The sequence below is a fragment of the Dama dama genome, chromosome 2 (genome assembly GCF_033118175.1).
Source record: "Dama dama isolate Ldn47 chromosome 2, ASM3311817v1, whole genome shotgun sequence".
In the NCBI taxonomy this organism is placed as follows: Eukaryota; Metazoa; Chordata; class Mammalia; order Artiodactyla; family Cervidae; genus Dama; species Dama dama.
Window position 1 is genome coordinate 33,310,921 of NC_083682.1, and position 18,212 is coordinate 33,329,132.

An 18,212-nucleotide genomic window follows, 5' to 3' on the forward strand; every position below is an offset into this window, starting at 1 on the left:
TCTCCTCCCTGCTTCCCAGAATGCAAGCTCTCCAGGGTAGGGACTTCCTCCCTCTTTACCCACTCTGAGTAGAAGAGTGCCTTGTTCAGTAAGTATTCACTAATAAAATCTATGTACATAGGGAAAATGGGGATGATGATGCCTTCCTCACAGGGTTTTTGTGTGGATTAAACTGTTCAGGTGAGATGCTGGAAGTAACCACGCTTACCACATATCGGTACTGTGTTAGGTGATTCACCTATCTTCTCATCTAATCTTCACTTCGAGAGGGTCTCTAAATCATAAAGCGCTTATAAACAGAGAGTGCATGGGTGCATGCTAAGTTGTTTCAGTCATGCCTGACTCTTAGCGACCCTATGGACTGAAGCCCACCAGGCTCCGCTGTCCATGGGATTCTCCAGGCAAGAATACGGGAGTGGAATTGCCATGCCCTTTACAGAGGGTGCTAATATATTATCCCTTAAACTGCATGTGTAAACTCTGGGGTGAATCAAATACCACAATCAAGTCATGTGTTTGTCATTCATTCATTTGTCAGTGTTTATTGGGCAGCTGCTGTGGGCCAAGGGTATGCTGAATCCTGGGGATGTAGGGGTAAGAGATGTTTGCTGTCCTCTTGGAACTTACCATCTCGTAGAGGATCTGACCAGAAAGGCAGGTGGGGGCCACATCACTGAGTGCCCTAAATATTATATTGAATCTGGACTCCATCCTGGGGAAGAGGTGAACCCAAAGGCCCATCCCTGCAGGACTCAGGGAGGTACACTGTTCCCTATGGCCTTGCCTCTAGGATGGCCACTGTAACGTGAAGGTGAGAAGTCAGTGCATCGCATCTATGGTAACTAACATGGTTAAGGGGAGATGCTTTGACTCTCAAGGCCATCATTACGAAAGGAATGGTGTGAAGACGTGATGGATAAACCCTCTGTTCACCTAACAGTACAGGCCTTGAGGCTGGAGTTCAGAGGAAGAAGAAAGCATTCAGGGGTTTGGGTGACCGCCTGCTACATGACCAAGGTCAGGATGAGGGCCCTGAACAGGACTGGAAGGCGCACAGGTCACAGTGGCACCTCCCCCACCCCATCCACGCCGCTCCCTTCTTCTCCCCACACCTACCGATGGAACAGTCGTGTCCAGTCCAGCTCGGGTCACAGCTGCAGAGCCCGGTGTCCGGGAGGAAGGTTCCGTGGCCCGAACACTGGTCCAGGCAGGTGGCCCTGGGCGTCTCGCAGCTGGCGCCTCCCCAGCCCACAGAGCAGTGGCACTCGCCTCTCACGCAGACACCGCGGCCGGAGCACGTGGGGTCCATGCAGTCCACTGTGACACGGGGAGAGAGAGCACGGGTGAGGACTGGGCCACCCAGGCTGGGGGCTTCTTTACACAGAACACTATGCCTGCACTGGGGCAGCTTCACACGATCGAGGAGAGGGACCCAGATGTCCATGGAAGTCTTGATAACATGTGATAACCGTGAAGAGAATGACTCGAGCAACAGCAGACCCGGGTTCTTGACTCCACCCAGTGGTCAACTGTTTATCTCCCAAGTCTCACTTCCCCTGCCTGTAAAACATGGATACATAGTCCCACCTCTTGGTTTGAGGGTGCAGAGAGCAAGACATATATGTCCCTAACAACTGCAACAATGGAGAGAAAGACTTTGTTTCGTTCCCTTCTGTAGCTCCGCCTCCTAGAACACCGCCAAACACAAGGGAGGCACTCAAAACATCATCAGAGAACAAACTATTTGTGTTTGCCACATCACGATGCAGTTTTACTTCTGTGAATGTGGGACTGAAATAAAGAAATTCCTTAATTTAAATGAGAATTTATTTTGCATTTAAATTCCCTTAGATTTTATCATCTTCCCCAGATTCTGGTGATTGAGACAAACTTTCAAGCCTCACTTCCCACACATATTTGTCTGGAAGTGCATCCAGGCAAACATTTCAATGATTATTCAAAATTACATACAGTGGCTGTGTTTAGCTTCTCCTCAAGTCGGGGGGCGGGGTGGGGTGGGGAGGTGTTCAACTACAAAGCTATAGCTCAAACCAAGCAACTCCCCACAGGGCCCTTAGGGCCCAAGGTCTAAGTGGTTTCAAGAAACCACCCCCCAGAAGGAAGGAGGAGAATATTGTGTTACCTGCTCTTTGCTAGTGTGCTAGGAAGTGGGTCATAAACCTCATCAGGTTCCGTTTTTGCAATAATCCAGTGAGGTACAGAGAAGGAAACCGAGGCTCAGAGAGGTAAATGATTTATAGAAGGACTTCCAGAGTAGAATCTGAAGACAGCTCTGTCTGATTCTGAATCCGGTGATAGCCCTGCCCCTGGGACTAATTTTCCTAAACCAAAGCTTTAGTTGTGGGGTTACACAAAGTTACCAGAGACCATTAATCCTCTGCAAAGCATTTCACAGAAAGAAGGAGAAGCATATTAGGCTAACTTAGCACGTGGCTCCAGGGCACGTGGAAAGTGCAAAAGGTAGTAGAGAGGAGACAGAATTGGCAAACGGCTGGTCCATGTTCTCTGCTCAACCAAAGAGTTGTTAGATCACCCATGCACTAGAGGGAGAGAGGGAATTCTGTCTGTCTTGCAAGTGGAAGGGGAGAGTGAGGTGGGGCTCATGGAGCAGCTGTTGTTAAAGAGTGTTGATGGAACTGCTATGAACGTAGTCAGACTCTTCCTTACAGGGGCTCATGAGGAAGCCATGTGCTGCAGAGGAAATAATTTAGCCTTTGACCTCTGACCTCCTAAGGTCAAAGGTCACAAGACAAACGGAAATGGGTCTATGAGTATGGCTGTTGTCATGTGTCTGCTTTTAGCTTCCATATATAAAGCAGGTTTGGTAACATTTCCTACCTCTCAGGTTGCTATGAAGACCAAATGACACTGAGGATTTGAAAAGACACTATAAACTGTTGCAAAGAAGTTACCTGTTCACTCTACCAGGACATGACTTGGGCAGACTGTGGTGAGCACTCATTTATAATTCAGATGTGCTTCGACTTTATCTATCAAGTTACATTTTATAACCCAGTGTACCTGACTTTTCCACAAGAGTCGGGAACTCAGCTGGAGTGTATTAGAGTCACAGACACAAGTGGGCAGACACTTTACTGAGAGCACCATTCCGGGAACAGGTTGTTCATTTTGAGGGCTAGCTTATTTAGAAAGCTTTCACTGTTTGGGTTTTTAAAGGCATTCAATGTAACTACTTCAGCCATATGTCAGAAGATCAAAGGTCTGGGGCAACCACTGGATTAAAAACATAGTAACGATAATAGCAACAGTAACAATTAGTGTTCAGTCTCTCTTCTATGCTATATCTTGCTATTAAACCTTTTATATACATTGTCTGATTTAACCCTAACAACAACCTTTTGAGGTAGATACCACTGTTACCCTCCTTTCACAGATGAGGAAATCGAAGCACAGAGGTTAAATAACTTGTCCAAGAATAAACAGTGGTTAAGTGGAGGTTAAATTTGAAGTACTTTTTCCTGGTATAAATCTCTTGTTATTTCCTTTGCAACCTTACTGGTTCCAAAATACATGTAACACATGAATGCAGACATAAGCACACAAAATGGTTAAACATAGAAATCAAAAGAAAACGAAACAATGAAAGAAAGGGGCAAAGTGGAGAATTAATAAAGCCACAGGAAGGTAAAGAATCCCTTCTCTTGCAGTCTCTGGACACCACTTAATAATGGTTTACACATGACCTGCTGGAGTTTCTGTTAATTAAAAATGATAAAAATAATAGTCGTGATAAATTTTCATGACCTGCCTCAGATCCCAGGACCTCAGAAGGATTATTCTGGCCCATTAGGCTGCTAGGATAATTCCCCAGACCCAGAGAATTTTCCAGTTTGACGAGAAATGACTCAGCAGTTCCTATCCCAAGACCTGTAAAGGTATTTCCCGTTCCGTGAGTGCCCGGACCCCAGGGTGGGGTTGAAGCTGTCTCTGAGGCGCCCTTGAGGTCGAATCTATAAATCTGCAGTTAGTGGAGCAAGCTGAGAGGGTGCCAAGTTCAGCAAGAGGCCCTTGGCGTTACGGTCCTGTTTCTCAGACATAATAAGTCTGATGGGGACCCAGGAACCAGCAAAGTGAATCTGATGTTCTCAGAAGCTGGTCCAGGCAGGGAAGAGCAGAAAGAACTGATGAGGAGCTACCTCCAGGCAATTCATCATCAATTAATCATTGCTTCAGGAGGTCAGCTTGGCAAAGCAAGCATAGAGCAGAGCAAAGGAGTTCTAAGGAGGCCCGCGCCTCAGGGGCACGGCGGCTCCAGGAAACCTTGGCTGAACTGACTGAGGTTCCTGCCAGAACACGGGCCCAAAGCCAGGGTGGTTATCTATGCCACAGTGACCCTCTACTGAAGGTCCCATGTTGACTGTGCATCTGTACACCCTCTCTGGGGCCTCTAGGGAAGCGGGACACCTAGGATGGCATTAAAATGGTCTCTCTCCATCACACTGGGATAGTTTCCCCAACACTATTTATTTGGCAGGATGCTGTGTGTAACATGGGAAGATCGGCAGGCTTGAGGTCGGGGAGCTGAAGGAATACGGGAGAAACTGGCAGGGAGGTAGGCCCAGCTCTGGGTAGAAGACAGTCTAACTTAGTTTCTTCTTAGAAGAGGAGCCAAGCAGTCATATTTTGTTTTTCCCTTTGCAGAGCCTACCATTCAAGCCAAAATTTCTGGCAGATGCTTGGCCTACTAATGAGATGATGGGGCCTGCGTGGCCAGGCTGCAAACACAGCTCGTCTCCCCAAATGTTCCACGCTTCGGTGACCACATAAGCTACCCCCGAGACACTTCAGGACCTGAAACACAGCAGCTCACTTTTCATGGTAAAAGGTCGAGGTTGGGCCCCTCTGCCCTTCCCCCAGCTCCAAGTGTCCTGTCGGTGCAGTTCAGGCTTTAAAAAAAAATATGGGATGATAAACTTCAAAAGAAAGAAGGAGAGAGTGAAAGAAGTCAGCTTGTTAGCTGATGTTTCATAAACACAGTGAAACCTGTTAGAGCAGACAGGGGATCGGGGGATCCGGGGATCGGATGAAGGCCCAGGAAACCCCCACTTGAAACACAAGGACTCTGCAAGGATGCTTCAGCAGAGAAACAGAAATAAGAGGAATCAGTACCAGATGGCCCTTCTCGGAACAGAGGCCAGGAGTGAAAACACTTCTTTTCAAACAGTAAGGTAAATCAAATTGCTAAACAACTTCTATCTCTCTGTAAGTGACCTTGCCCTTTGGGGCGCTGCCCAGGGCTGGCTGATCAGGAGAAGGACAACTTCTCCTCCTGGACCCACACGACACAGTGGGACCCAGGGTGGGACGGCCCCACCATTTCAGGAGGGATCTCCTCTTTGTTTCTCTTTTCTTTACAGAGACTTTGCCTCAAGGGACTAAAATGAAAAGGGGAAGGTCAGGATGAGAAAGCCAACGCCTTTGTTCAAGGGAACCGGGCCCCTGGTTGAGCTCAGACAGCCCGAGGTAATCCGCGTCAAAGTTAATAGGTCTGAATCAGGACCTCCAGTCACACTCGGGGAGAGCAGACAGCCCGTCTCTCAGAAGAGACGGATGCTTTCCAGACACTAATCCCTTCCCGCTCCCTGTTCTTTTAACACGGGCCCATTATGTTCTCTCATTTTAGGGGAAATGATGCTTTGAGAGGGGACTACTTATTATATCCCCAGTAGATTAGAAGACTAGCTCTCCCTGGAGCCTCTTGCACTCACTGGAGAAAGTGCTAGGGCCCTAGACAGTAAATAGTGGGAGGTTATGACCATTAGCATCACCCATCGGTTTCAAGGTCCATCCATTTCTAGAGGCCTTGGATACAGTGAATGGAGTTAAACCGGAAACATGCTTCAGCTGTCTCCAGAAAGTTGCTAACGATATAAGAGCTAACGTTTAGGGAGCATTTCCTATGTGTCAGACACTGAGCTATGTACTTCACGTGAGTTGTTTAATCCAGTCCTCACAATGACCTTCTGTGGAAAGGAATTCTCATTTTACAGATGAGGAGATGGAGGCTAGTGAGTGTGGCAGAACCAGGACTCAAACTCACATCTAATGCCAGAGTGTGCACTCCTGACGGCTACTCTCTATTGCTTATGATAAGATGCGCCCCCCACCCTCCCAACCGCCCCCTGCTTCATTGGGAAATCCCACGTGGTCAGGAGGAAAGAGTACAGGGTTTGAGGTGAGAAGACCTGGGCTGAATTCCGGCCCTGCCATCAGGCAGCACTACGACCATGGGCATGTTGATGCCCTTCCCTGGGCCTCAGGGTTTTAATATGTGAGAGAACGGTTGGGCTTACTGCACCTGGCTAGGTTTTCTGGGGAACAACTGATGCCACTGTTGAGTTAGCAGTTCACTTTTAAACCTCGTTCTGTACAGGCGTGTATTTACTTTATGAAAGAGGGAGACACGCTTATGAACACCTAGGAGCTACAAACAAGACCACACACACGCACACACATATACACACACGCAGAGGGGTGTGACAGTGGAAGGCAACCTTTGGAGGTCTACAAGAGACGCATATTCAGAAATGGAGAGCAGAGATGCTTAAAGGGGAGGACAAAGACCTCAGACTGTGGAGCCAGAAAGACTGGGCTCAAACCGGCTCTGCCATCCACCAGCCGTGGGACCTTGGGCAGGCCATTTGTGTCCCTGAGCCTCAGTTTCCTCAACTATAAAGTGGAGATGATTACCCCTCCCTGGGAGGCGCGTGTGCATGCTCAGTCAGTCAATCATGTATGTCCGATTCTTTGTGAACCCATGGACTGTGGCCCGCCAGGCTCCTCTGTCCACTGGATTCTCCAGGTAAGAATACTGGTGCGAGTTGGCATGCCCTCTTACAGGGGATCTTCCCGACCCAGGGATTGAACCTGTGTCTCTTATGTCCCCTGCATTGATAGGCAGGTTTTTCTTTTTTTACCACTAGCACCCACATGGCTCAGATGGTAAAAGAATTTGCCTGCAATGCAAGAGACCTGGGTTCAATCCCTGGGTCGGGAAGGTCCCCTGAAGAAGGGAATGGCAACCTATCCTAATATTCTTGTCTGAAGAATTCCATGGACAGAGGAGCCTGGTGGGCTACAGTCCATGGGGTCGCAAAGAGTTGGATACGACTGAGCTTTCACTTTCAGCACCTACTAGTGCTGGAAGTTAAATGACGCCAGGCTTCTGGCCCAGAACCTTGCATACAGTTAGTGCTCAATACATACCCTTCTCTTCCCCTCCCTGAGTGGGACCTGTCCTCTCCCTTTAGGTTAGTGACTGCTGCCAGTGACGTCCTGGCTCGGGGCGGGGGTGGCGGTCACGGGCCTGCTCTGGAGGCTCCCTCTGCTCCCGGGGAGGCCCGTCTGCCGTCTCTGTCTCACGGGGAGGAGTCGAGCTGCCCCCCGCCCCGCCTGGGGTCCTACCTTCCTCGCAGTTCTCGCCCTTGTAGCCGGGGTTGCAGATGCAGGTGCCCATGATGCAGGTGCCATGGTGGCTGCAGGCCACGTCGACACACTGGCTGGTGGGCACGTCGCACTCGGCGCCCTTCCAGCCGCTGTGGCACAGGCACCGGCCCTTCATGTACTGGCCGTTCCCACTGCAGAGCACGGGGCAGGAGGCTGCGGAGACAGCGCCGGGGGTCTGGCGTGGGTGTGCACCCTGGTATACCCCGTCTGTCCCTTCCCCCAACCCAGGGTTCAAGAGCTTTCCCATAATTCCCACCTGTCTGCTTCTCTTGCTTTATTTCACTCCAGTTAAAACATGTTTGGAACTGTGGGTTAAAGTATACAGTGCAGGGCCTAAAGAATACACCTGGGGCCCTCTGAATGTTGCTTTCTCCTGTCCCCCTCATTACTGGTGGCCGCACAGCGGTCGCCAGACTCCTTAGACAGGAGGCTTCAATCTGTTCCTTGGGCTCCTGCTCACCCCACCCCCTCCAGCAGCACTCTCCTCCCAGTAGCGCTGTGTTTCGCTTCCTCCATCCTCACGTGCTGGACCACTTGGTGTCATCTTTAACCCAGTCACTCTCCAGCTTTCCCCGTCTTTCTGGCCTCCACTCAAGCCCCACATGCCACTGCTCCAAAAAGAGAACAGCTGAGCCCAATGTGGCTCTTTAAAGTATTATCTTTCTACTCTGCCACTTAGCGTAAAAGGTTTTGTGATCATCTATACGAAGGATATTATATAAAAATAAATTACGCTGCATTGTGCTCTAAGTACCGACAGCCTCACCGAGATACAATAAGGCTGCTTTACACGTGACTCTTAACTTTAAGTGCATATGGGATGAGACAGTAATTCTTGTTAGGAGGAATGCTTCATTTTCTCTCTGCACCACCTTCCCCTGGCTCCCACCTGGCCTCCTTCCTTTTTAAAGCACTCAGCAGGTAGTCACTACACTTCCTCAGGGCTGCTGGCTCTGCTGCGTCAGCCTGAGTCTATGCCGTTTCACGTTAGGAAGGATAAGCAGGAGCCCCAGAGCAGCATCACGGCGTGGCATTTGGAGGACGCTGTGTCCTCAGCTTGGAAAGCCATCTCTGCCTTCTGCTGATGAACAAACTCAAGGATCTGGTCTCCGTGCCAACGTCACTTCACCTGCAGAGCCTTTCCTATTCCTCATTTCACCCTCCTTCCACGCTGACAGATGTTTCTGCATCTAACTTGCTCTAGCCTGCTTCACCTGTCACTGACTGCTCTGTCATCATCTGTTTCTCTGTCACTCTCCCAGACTGAGAGGTCCTGGGCTTGAGTCTTGCTCAGTATTGCAACCTCAGTGTCCAGCACAGGACCAAGTCCTAAAGTGTGCTACGCAACGGCCGTGGGATGAGGGAAGAGGTGGAGAAACCAAAGGAAGGGCACTTTTCGTTTCCCCAAGGGGAGTGCCAAATTCTCAGGACCACCGATCGTCCTGTAGCATTTTTCTTGTTAATTCTTCCAGGACGGAAATGAAACCTGAATGCTCAGGCAAATCACAGGCAGCCTTTAATCCCTCCCCACAGTGGTTACCATTAGCATCGTACATGCCTGAAGAGGAGGCAGCATTAGGGTCCCAGGTGAAGAGAAGTCTCGCCTCCCAGTCCTTCCCCTCGGGGGTCTCAGCCAACACCCCGCTTGTGTTGCAATAAGACAGCAATGGAGCAGCAGCTCAGGCCCTCCCCAAGGCCAGAGACAAACCACAGTCTCTGGAGATGCACGTCAAAGACGCTCGGCAAACACTGATCTGTCCTCCAAGGGGAAATCTACTTTTGCAAAGGACCCTGTGGCCACTGCTCTGGCTCCCACAATGGACACAGGGTTCCCTGTGGCCGCCCTTCCCTCCTGACCTCCCTGGGCATGCGCCGTGGATAGCACGACCAGGACAGGGCTCTGCCTGCAGACCTCCCCCCAGGGCTCCACCGGACCGGCCCCTGAGAGCCCTTCTCGCGAGAGGCAGGAGCTGGCCAGGATTTCTGCCCTTGCCCCGAGAATGGGGACCCGCAGGCCCACGGGGTGGGGTGGGGCGCTCACCTCGGCCGCAGTCAGGGCCCAGGAAGCCCAGGAAGCAGTGGCAAGTCCCGGAGATGCAGTCGCCGTTACCATAGCAGTTGCTGGGACAGTTATCCACCGACTCTGCGGGAGAAAAGAGAGACACAGCTGCAACAGAGGCTTCTTTACCCCAACAGAGGGCCCGGGAATCCAGCCTCCGGGTATCCAGGGCCCACACATTCCAGCGCTTTTGACACAGTCACTTAAAGTCGCTGAAAGGAGTCAATAAAGTTAAAAATGTATGTTCTGTTTACTCTTGCTGAGGTACATCTCAGCTGACATTAAGAGATGTGTTTGGGGAAATGTGTCCCTAAACCAATTTTTTATACATCAAATTTGTATCTACAAATGCAGAGACATTTTTCAGCTAAAAACACTGGGAGCAAATACATGGTTTAACCTGTTAGTGGTTATCTTTGGAGGCTGGGTGATACGTATGGTCTTGACACTTTTTTGTGGTTTATATTTTTCTCATAGTAGGCTGATAATCTGTGAATCCAGTTTCCCCGCCCCACCCCACAAAACTACTGGGGATTTGTAAATCGGTCTCTTCCCACCTCTGATTCTCCATCTATCAGTCCAGACTCCACCATCTCTCACAGGGGCTAACACAACAGCCTCATGGCTGGCCTCTTCCTCCCACCCTGATTCATTCACCAACCAGCAGCCTGAGCCACCTCTCTGAAACAAATCTCATCCTGTCCTTCTCCTACTAAAAACTCTTCAGTGCCCCTGCCCCCCATTTGCCGAAATGAAAAGAGCCAAGCTCCTTCAAAAAGCATCGGAATTTTCCTTCACGCCCCCTTTGCCCTTCCCGTATCCCCGACATCTGCAATCAGTGCCCACTTTCTGCAGGGCTGCTGCTTTCTCTGACGCATCCTGGTACATTTGGTACCATCTGTGTGACGTGTCAAGGAAATACAGGCTTCATTGCAGGAAGATTTTAGTAAAAAAACTAAGCAATGGTTTGTAGCTCCAGTTAGTACACATGCTATATAGAAAATCTGTTTATTTGTATCAGCCCGTTTCTCAGTCATGCTAGATACGGCATAAAGGAAGAAGCCACTGTATTTTGAATGGCTTCTTTGTGCCATCTGTTTCCACAAAGCTTATTTCATCGTGATGCCACCAAATCTTCAAGTGTATCGATATTCCTACTTTACGAACAGCAACAACACGAGGAGGCTGATAAAGAGATGGAGGGACTTGCTGAAGGCCTCAAGAGATACTAATTCATGGATGCAGAATTTGAATCTAGGCCTTTGGACCCCAAGCCTGGTTTTCCTCAATGATGCTGTGTCATCTGGACCTTGTAGGAAGTTCTCAGCACAAGCAGGAATGAACGAGGCAGATCTGTGACCCAGTGAGGCCAGTCCTGATGACAGCAAAGGACCAGTTGGAAGGTATTGAATTCCAGGACTTTCAGAGCTTAAAGGGATCTAGGGAGACCTGATTCTGGGGCCCATTCTTCCGGAATCATGTTGGGTGACCTAAAGCAACTTCCTCCCCACCCCCCATTTCTGGGCCTCATCTTCCTCATATGTGAAATGAAGGCGATAGCAGAGATGATTCCCAGGACTGTTTCCTGTTCTAAAATTCTATAAGCTTCTGTGCAGAAAAGGCATCCTGATAAGGGTAGCAAGTCTTAAATCACCAGGAAATCACTTAGGGCCAATGCAACAGCAGCTGATATGGGGCAAAACCAGCAGAGGAAGGCTTCTGGGAGGAGATGAGCTTGAAGGATGTCTTGAGTACGGGTAGATGGTGGAAAGGTGGGGAGATGCTGAGGAGCTCACGGCATGGGGCGTTTCCCAGAAAGATCTTTTTCCCAGTTGTCTGCCATTACCAACTTGGAAATGACTGAAAAGGGGCTCAAATGTGCAAATGAGTGGGAAATTTCCTTTACTTGCTGGCCCTCTGATAGTATCAACAGCATACTACACCAACACAGAGTTAAGAACAAGAGGGTCTAATCTAGTCTGTATTCTCACTTCAAGGATTCGGAAGCTGTTTGAGACCCGGCAGAGCAAGACTCACAAGCCAGAACCCCCAGCATCTCAGCTCTCCACTGGCTTTGCCTGGAAGAATGTGCTCAGTCACTTCTGTCTGACTCTGCAACCCCAGGGACTGTAGCCCACTGCAGGTCCACGGGATTCTCCAGGCAAGAACACTGGAGTGGGCTGTCATTTCCTCCTCCATTTGGGTTGGGATCTTCCCAACCCAAGTCTCTTGCGTCTCCTATATTGGCAGGCAGATTCTTTACTACTGGTGCCATGTGGGAAGAATCTACATGCCTTTAAGTTTGTAAAGCCTCTATGTTAGGAGGGGCTTCTTAGAAACTATTTTTATAAAGGATAACTTAGGTTCCTCTTTAATACTCTTTTTAACATAAGAGAGGCTTCCCTGGTGGTCCAGTGGTTAAGAATCCACTTGCCAATGCAGGGGACATGGGTTCGATCCCTGGTCCAGAAAGATTCCACATGTTATGGGGCAACCAAGCCTATGTGCCCCAACTACTGAGCTCACACTCTCTAGAGCCTACATCACAACCTAGAACCTATTCTCTGCAACAAGGGAAGTCAACACAGTGAGAAGCCCATGCATATCAATGAAGACCCAGTGCAGCCAAACAAACAAACAAACAAAAAATAAGAATCTTAAAGTAAAGTTTAAGGCAAGGATGCTTTCACTTTAAGCTTCAGGCTAATGGTGCAGTTTGAGGGTGGGTTCCATCTGCAGTCTGGCAGAAGAAGTAAAGGACAGAGAAGCCAAAGGCCTGCTTCCACCTCTTGTTCCACTGCGGAAGGGCTCTGGGACCTTGGTTTCGTCCCTTGATCTTCCTGCATCTGTGTCCTCATCCTTGCGCTTGCTCTTCCCAATCTCCCCTGATGGGCGACTCCTACTCCTACTCAAATCCAACTCAAATGTCACTTCCTTGGACAAGGCTTCCTCATTCCTTAAACAGGCTAAGTTATTCCTGGGACTTTTTCTGTCACTCCTATCTATTGAAGGACCAGGCAGCCTACATGGTTGACTGTGTAGTTCTTGAGGACAGAAGCTGAGTTTGTTCACCTATGCATTTGCCCTGGTTTCCAAAGAAGGGTCTCAATGAACGTTTGCTCCTGTCCCTGAAATAATTCAGCTAGATGATCTCAGAGATCCCTCATAGATCTAAAATCCTATGGTCCAGGTCTGCTCAAACCCAGTGGTATAACATCTGTCTCCCAACACCACTGCCATAATTCCCAGCTGTGCTTTTAACAGGATTAGTTGCAGGTAAGGGTCACACACTTTCTAAATTTTGATTTATGAAGTCTGTAAGATACAAACCTTTTAAACCCAAAATGTCTTCCTAGCGAAAAAGTGTATTTTCTGTGATGGAATATTGTGTTGGTTGCTGAATCTGACAGACTAGAAGCCTGTTTGCTACAAAACTTGCCGCAGGCTGTTGGTGTCAGCAAAGGGCAGGAGTTTTAGGAGACATGGAGTAATTTTATGATGACAACATGGAAGTAGAAGCGAGACATTTGGAGACTATTTCTTCTTGATGAAATGTTTATGTATACAGTCTTTCTTCTGCTTGGAAGGATTTCAACTACTTGGGGTCCACTTGGAATCCTACAAATAATGAGTCTCCATTGACCAAATATCTCTAAGCTAAACGCTAGTGCAGAAGTGACACTCACTGGCTTGGGAGAAGTGTGAACTTTATTGCATAAACATGTTGCTATGTTTCCAATTAGTGTCTGGTGAGTTTTCCCCCATACAGTCCCTTCCTGCTTTGCTCATGTTTAAACTGCAGCAGCCTTCATGTAGCAGAAGGTGTACCTTAGGTCTGTTCAGATCTGGATTAAAAGTTCAGCTGCCTGTACATAACTGATTTCCATAATTTGGAGAACAGGGAGCTTTCTCCTAGCTTTTGCTTTTCTATCACAACAGTGGGTTCTGCTAGAAATGTGATTTTCAGGAACTTGTTTTTCCTTCCATCAATACTGGAATGCAGAGTTTAAATGCTTCCTGAGCTTGTTCTCTTGGACATGTGTTCTGAGTGGGTGTGCTCTCTGAATGTTGAACAAAATATTGCTCAAAATACAAAGGGGCCTTCACAGAAGGCCAAAAAGACAACGATGCTCCTTCCTGGAGAAAACACAGGAGACAGGAAACCACAGAGGCCTCGGTGAGCCCACTGCAGTGCCTCATCTTGTCTGTTCACCTCCCTTTTCATGGACAATCCAGTGGCATCACCATGTCAAGGTGAAAGATGATCACAGTTGGTTGAGTAGGTCTCCTGAGTCTAAGGCTGATGCCTGGGAAAGCCTGCCTTCAGTTGCCACTTGTCCTGCTTTTCTCTTTTGAAATCCCGGAGCTTGATTTTGTAGGAAACAAGGGGAGACCACTGGGAACATCCTGTCTGTCGGAGGACTACTGGGCAGCCTAACTGCCTGCTTGACTGCTGTTTCACTGGGGGAATGGAGAGGAGAGGAGAGGAGGCCTGTCTCCTTCATCGACTCACTGTGGTGCAGACACAGCTGCTTCAGGCTCTGCTCTGAGCAGGCAGACCTTCGCAGTGACTGGTGCCTGAGGCTGGACCCCAGCACCAAAGACAGAAGGAACCAGCTGTGAACAAGGTCGGAGCCCACTAGCCATCCTTGTCTCTCTTTTCTGCTCACCCAGCACGTATCCCTCCCGCCCAGCACCTCCTCCATGTAGGGTTCACCTGGGATCTGTCTCAGCTAACAAAAGGCCACACTTACTGCCTGCAGCTCCTTCCTCTGATTCTCTTGTCTCTGCTGAGGTTGTAAAAGTGGATGTTGGCAACTCTTTGAAAGCACTTGTCTAAGGAGCCAAGGTCCGCCTACTGCCCAAGAGAGGTGTACTCTCTGATGCCTCCTTCTCCTTAGGAGTTTGGATGCTAATGCTTCAGGCAAGAGGAGGGAACATAGACTCCAAAACAGCCAACTGGATGACTGAATACATCACTTGACTATAGCTGGTGGAAATTTATACTCCAGGTTCCATCTATTACATCCTCTGATCCTGAAAAGGGGTTGGATTTACTATTGATAACCGAAAGAAAAGAGGGAAACAAACTCGATAGCACAGGCGGAGTGCTAATTCTACAGTTACCCTAACAGAGACCCTCTTGTTCTCACACACGGAACTGGGAAAGGTCTCTCATATATTCTAATTTATTCCTTACAATTATGAGAAATAGGTACCTTTGCCACCATTTCACAGTCTGAGATGGAGACCGAGAGCTGAAGTCACAGAGCTACAAGGGTGAATTTGGTCGGTGAATCAAGTTCCGTCTGAAGCCAAAGTTTATGGTAGGTGGCCTGGACCGTAAGTATGGGCTTTGGTACCATACTAGTTGGGATTCCCAAGTGGCGTTAGTGGTAAAGAACCCACCTGCCAATGCAGAAGAAGTTAAGAGGTGTGGATTCAACCCCTGGGTCAGGAAGATCCCCTGGGGGAGGGCACAGCAACCTACTGCACTATTCTTGCCTGGAGAATCCCATGGACAGAGGAGCCTGGTGGGCTACAGTCCTTAGGGTCGTAAAGAGTAGGACACGACTGAAGTAACTTAGTGGGTACACACGTGCTGTACTAGTTAGAAGCCCTTTAGAAAAGTTGTCTCTAAACACGTTTCCATCTGTGAAACGTGGTTAATAATAGCACCACCTCAGAGGGTTAGTCTAAGAGCAAACAGTGTAACCCTGTGCACTGTTTGCCCAGGACTTGGCAGAGTTGGTATTTTGGTTTTAAGGGAGGGCCACACTGTCTTCTATTTGTAAACCAAAGCAACACACTGACTTGGTCTAATGAATCCAAAGACGGCAACGTGGGTTCTTGGGGGTAAACACACACACACACACACACACACATAAAACACACAGAAACTCCCCATAGAAAAAACAGGAACGCAGACAGGCAATGTGCTGAATGTGATGAAGGCAGGGTGTTTGGATAAATTTCCTCCTGGGGAAAAGCATTGTCAAAGCAAATTAAACCTGCCGTCTCCCAGAAGCCCAAACACAGGCCAGCTCCTGCCAGTATCTGAGTGAGCCTTTCTCCCTGAACCCTCCAGACTGGCAACGGGCAGGTGCCAGGTGCTGCAAGGCTGTTCCATGGGCCTCGGAGACATCAGTCTCTGTAGGTGTCCCAGCTTTCTTTGCAGATGATGGAACTCAACGGCTTCAGTCTGTAGCAGTCAAGGTCAAGGCAATGACAAGCATCTGACAAAGCTCCTGATAGGCTGGGCTTGAAGCCAGTTCTACACTGGCATTTGAACTGGGAGATCTGCTTACAATCCTACCCAGAAGTCTACCAACTGCTATTATTAGCAGCTCCAAGGAGGGGTCTAGGGAAAAGATTGTTCCCTTGATTATATTCACTCTCGGTTCTTTATTAATTATTTGGAGGCAAACCAAATTTCACCAATGAGACTGTGAGCTCCTTGAAGACAAGCAATATGTCTAGTTCTCCAAAGAGGCTGGTGAGTGTGACACCCAAAGTGAGTCCTTGGTAACATCTGTTGTATTGAGCAGCTGAGCAGAGTGCAAGGGGGAAATGGAGGACAGAGGTCAGGGTCAGGGGCATGACACAACAGTCAGACTCAATAGAACAGCTGGTGGCCAAGGCAGCTACTGTTTGCTTGTTCTAATGTTTAGATGTGCAATGCCTAGAAGAATGCAGGGGGTGACAGAAGTTCAACTCTGCATTGCACTGTCAGTCCGTACATGGAGCCGAGTTGTTCATATCTAGAAGGCACATGAAGCGAGCAATAACTGGAGCATGTCCACTGAAGAGCAACCAGGGGGTTAAGAGAACTTGAAATCACATTTCAAATAAAGAATTCTTGAGGGAATTGGTAGTTCAGCTGACTAAGGGAGTATGAATCGGGCTTAAAAAAACCTAAAGCGCTGTTATGTGAAATAAGGATTAGCCTTTTGTTTTGTAGCCTTAATAACTTGGCAGAGGTCCAGTGAGGACTATCAGTTCAGTTCAGTTGCTCCATAGTGTCTGACTCTTTGTGACCCCACGGACTGCAGCACGCCAGGCCTCCCTGTCCATCACCAACTCCCAGAGTTTACACAAACTTATGTCCATTGAGTCAGTCATGCCATCCCACCATCTCATCCTCTGCCGTCCCCTTCTCCTCCTGCCTCCAATCTTTCCCAGCATCAGGGTCTTTTCCAGCGAGTCAGCACTTCGCATTAGGTGGCCAAAGTATTGGAGTTTCAGCTTCAACATCAGTCCTTCCAATGAATATTCAGGACTGATCTCCTTTAGGATGGACTGGTTGGATCTCCTTGCAGTCCAAGGGATTCTCAAGAGTCTACTCCAACACCACAGTTCAAAACCATCAATTCTTTAGCACTCAGTTTTCTTTATAGTCCAAATCTCACATCCATACATAACTACTGGAAAAACCATAGCTTTGATTAGATGGACCTTTGTTGGCAAAGCAATGTCTCTGCTTTGTAATATGCTCTCTGGGTTGGTCATAACTTTTCTTCCAAAGAGCAAGCGTCTTTTAATTTCATTCCTGCAGTCACCATCTGCAGTGATTTTGGAGACCAAAAAAATAAAGTCAGCCACTGTTTCTCCATCTATTTGCCATGAAGTGATGGGACCAGATGTCATGATCTTAGTTTTCTGAATGTTGAGTTTTAAGCCAACTTTTTCACTCTCCTCTTTCACTTTCATCAAGAGGCTCTTCTTCATTTTCTGCCATGAGGGTGGTGTCATCTGCATATCTGAGGTTATTGATATTTCTCCCGGCAATTTTGATTCCAGCTTGTGCTTCATCCAGCCCAGTGTTTCTCATGATGTACTCTGCATAGACGTTAAATAAGCAGGGTGACAATATACAGCCTTGACATACTCCTTTCCCTATTTGGAACCAGTCTGCTGTTCTATGTCCAGTTCTAACTGTTGCTTCCTGACGTGCATACAGGTTTCTCAAGAGGCAGGTCAGGTGGTCTGGTATTCCCATCTCTTTAAGAATTTTCCACTGTTTGTCATGATCCACACAGTCAAAGGCTTTGGCATAGTCAATAAAGCAGAAATAGATGTTTTTCTGGAACTTTCTTGCTTTTATGATGATCCAATGAATGTTGGCAATTTGATTTCTGGTTCCTCTGACTTTTCTAAATCCAGCTTGAACATCTGGAAGTTCACAGTGCATGTACTACTGAAGCCTGGCTTGGAGAATTTTGAGCGTTACTTTACTAGTATGTAGGATGAATGCAATCATGCAGTAGTTTGAGCATTCTTTGGGATTGGAATGAAAACTGGCCTTTTCCAGTCCTGTGGCCACTGCTGAGTTTTCCAAATTTGCTGGCATATTGAATGCAGCACTTTCACAGCATCATCTTTTAGGATTTGAAATAGCTCAACTGGAATTCCATCACCTCCACTAGATTTGTACCTAGTGACGCTTCCTAAGGCCCACTTGACTTCGCGCTCCAGGATATCTGGCTCTAGATAAGTGATCACAGCATCGTGATTATCTGGGTCGTGAAGATCTTTTTTGTACAGTTCTTCTGTGTATTCTTGCCACCTCTTCTTAAGATCTTCTGCTTCTGCTTGGTCCATACCATTTCTGTCCTTTATTGTGCCCATCTTTGCATGAAATGTTCCCTTAGTATCTCTAATTTTC

At 48.1% G+C, this 18,212-nt stretch overlaps 1 protein-coding gene across 1 annotated transcript in view; it reads right to left on the reverse strand.

Moving 5' to 3' along the window:
- The window catches only part of TENM4 (teneurin transmembrane protein 4), a 759,511-nt gene that overhangs the window by 149,711 nt on the left and 591,588 nt on the right, over positions 1-18,212 (reverse strand). The window contains exons 13-15 of the mRNA XM_061168374.1: positions 9,530-9,631; positions 7,447-7,641; positions 1,117-1,317 (exon numbers count right to left, since the gene is read on the reverse strand). Of these exons, the coding sequence (XP_061024357.1) occupies positions 1,117-1,317; positions 7,447-7,641; positions 9,530-9,631 (498 nt within the window). The remainder of the gene's footprint in view (positions 1-1,116; positions 1,318-7,446; positions 7,642-9,529; positions 9,632-18,212) is intronic.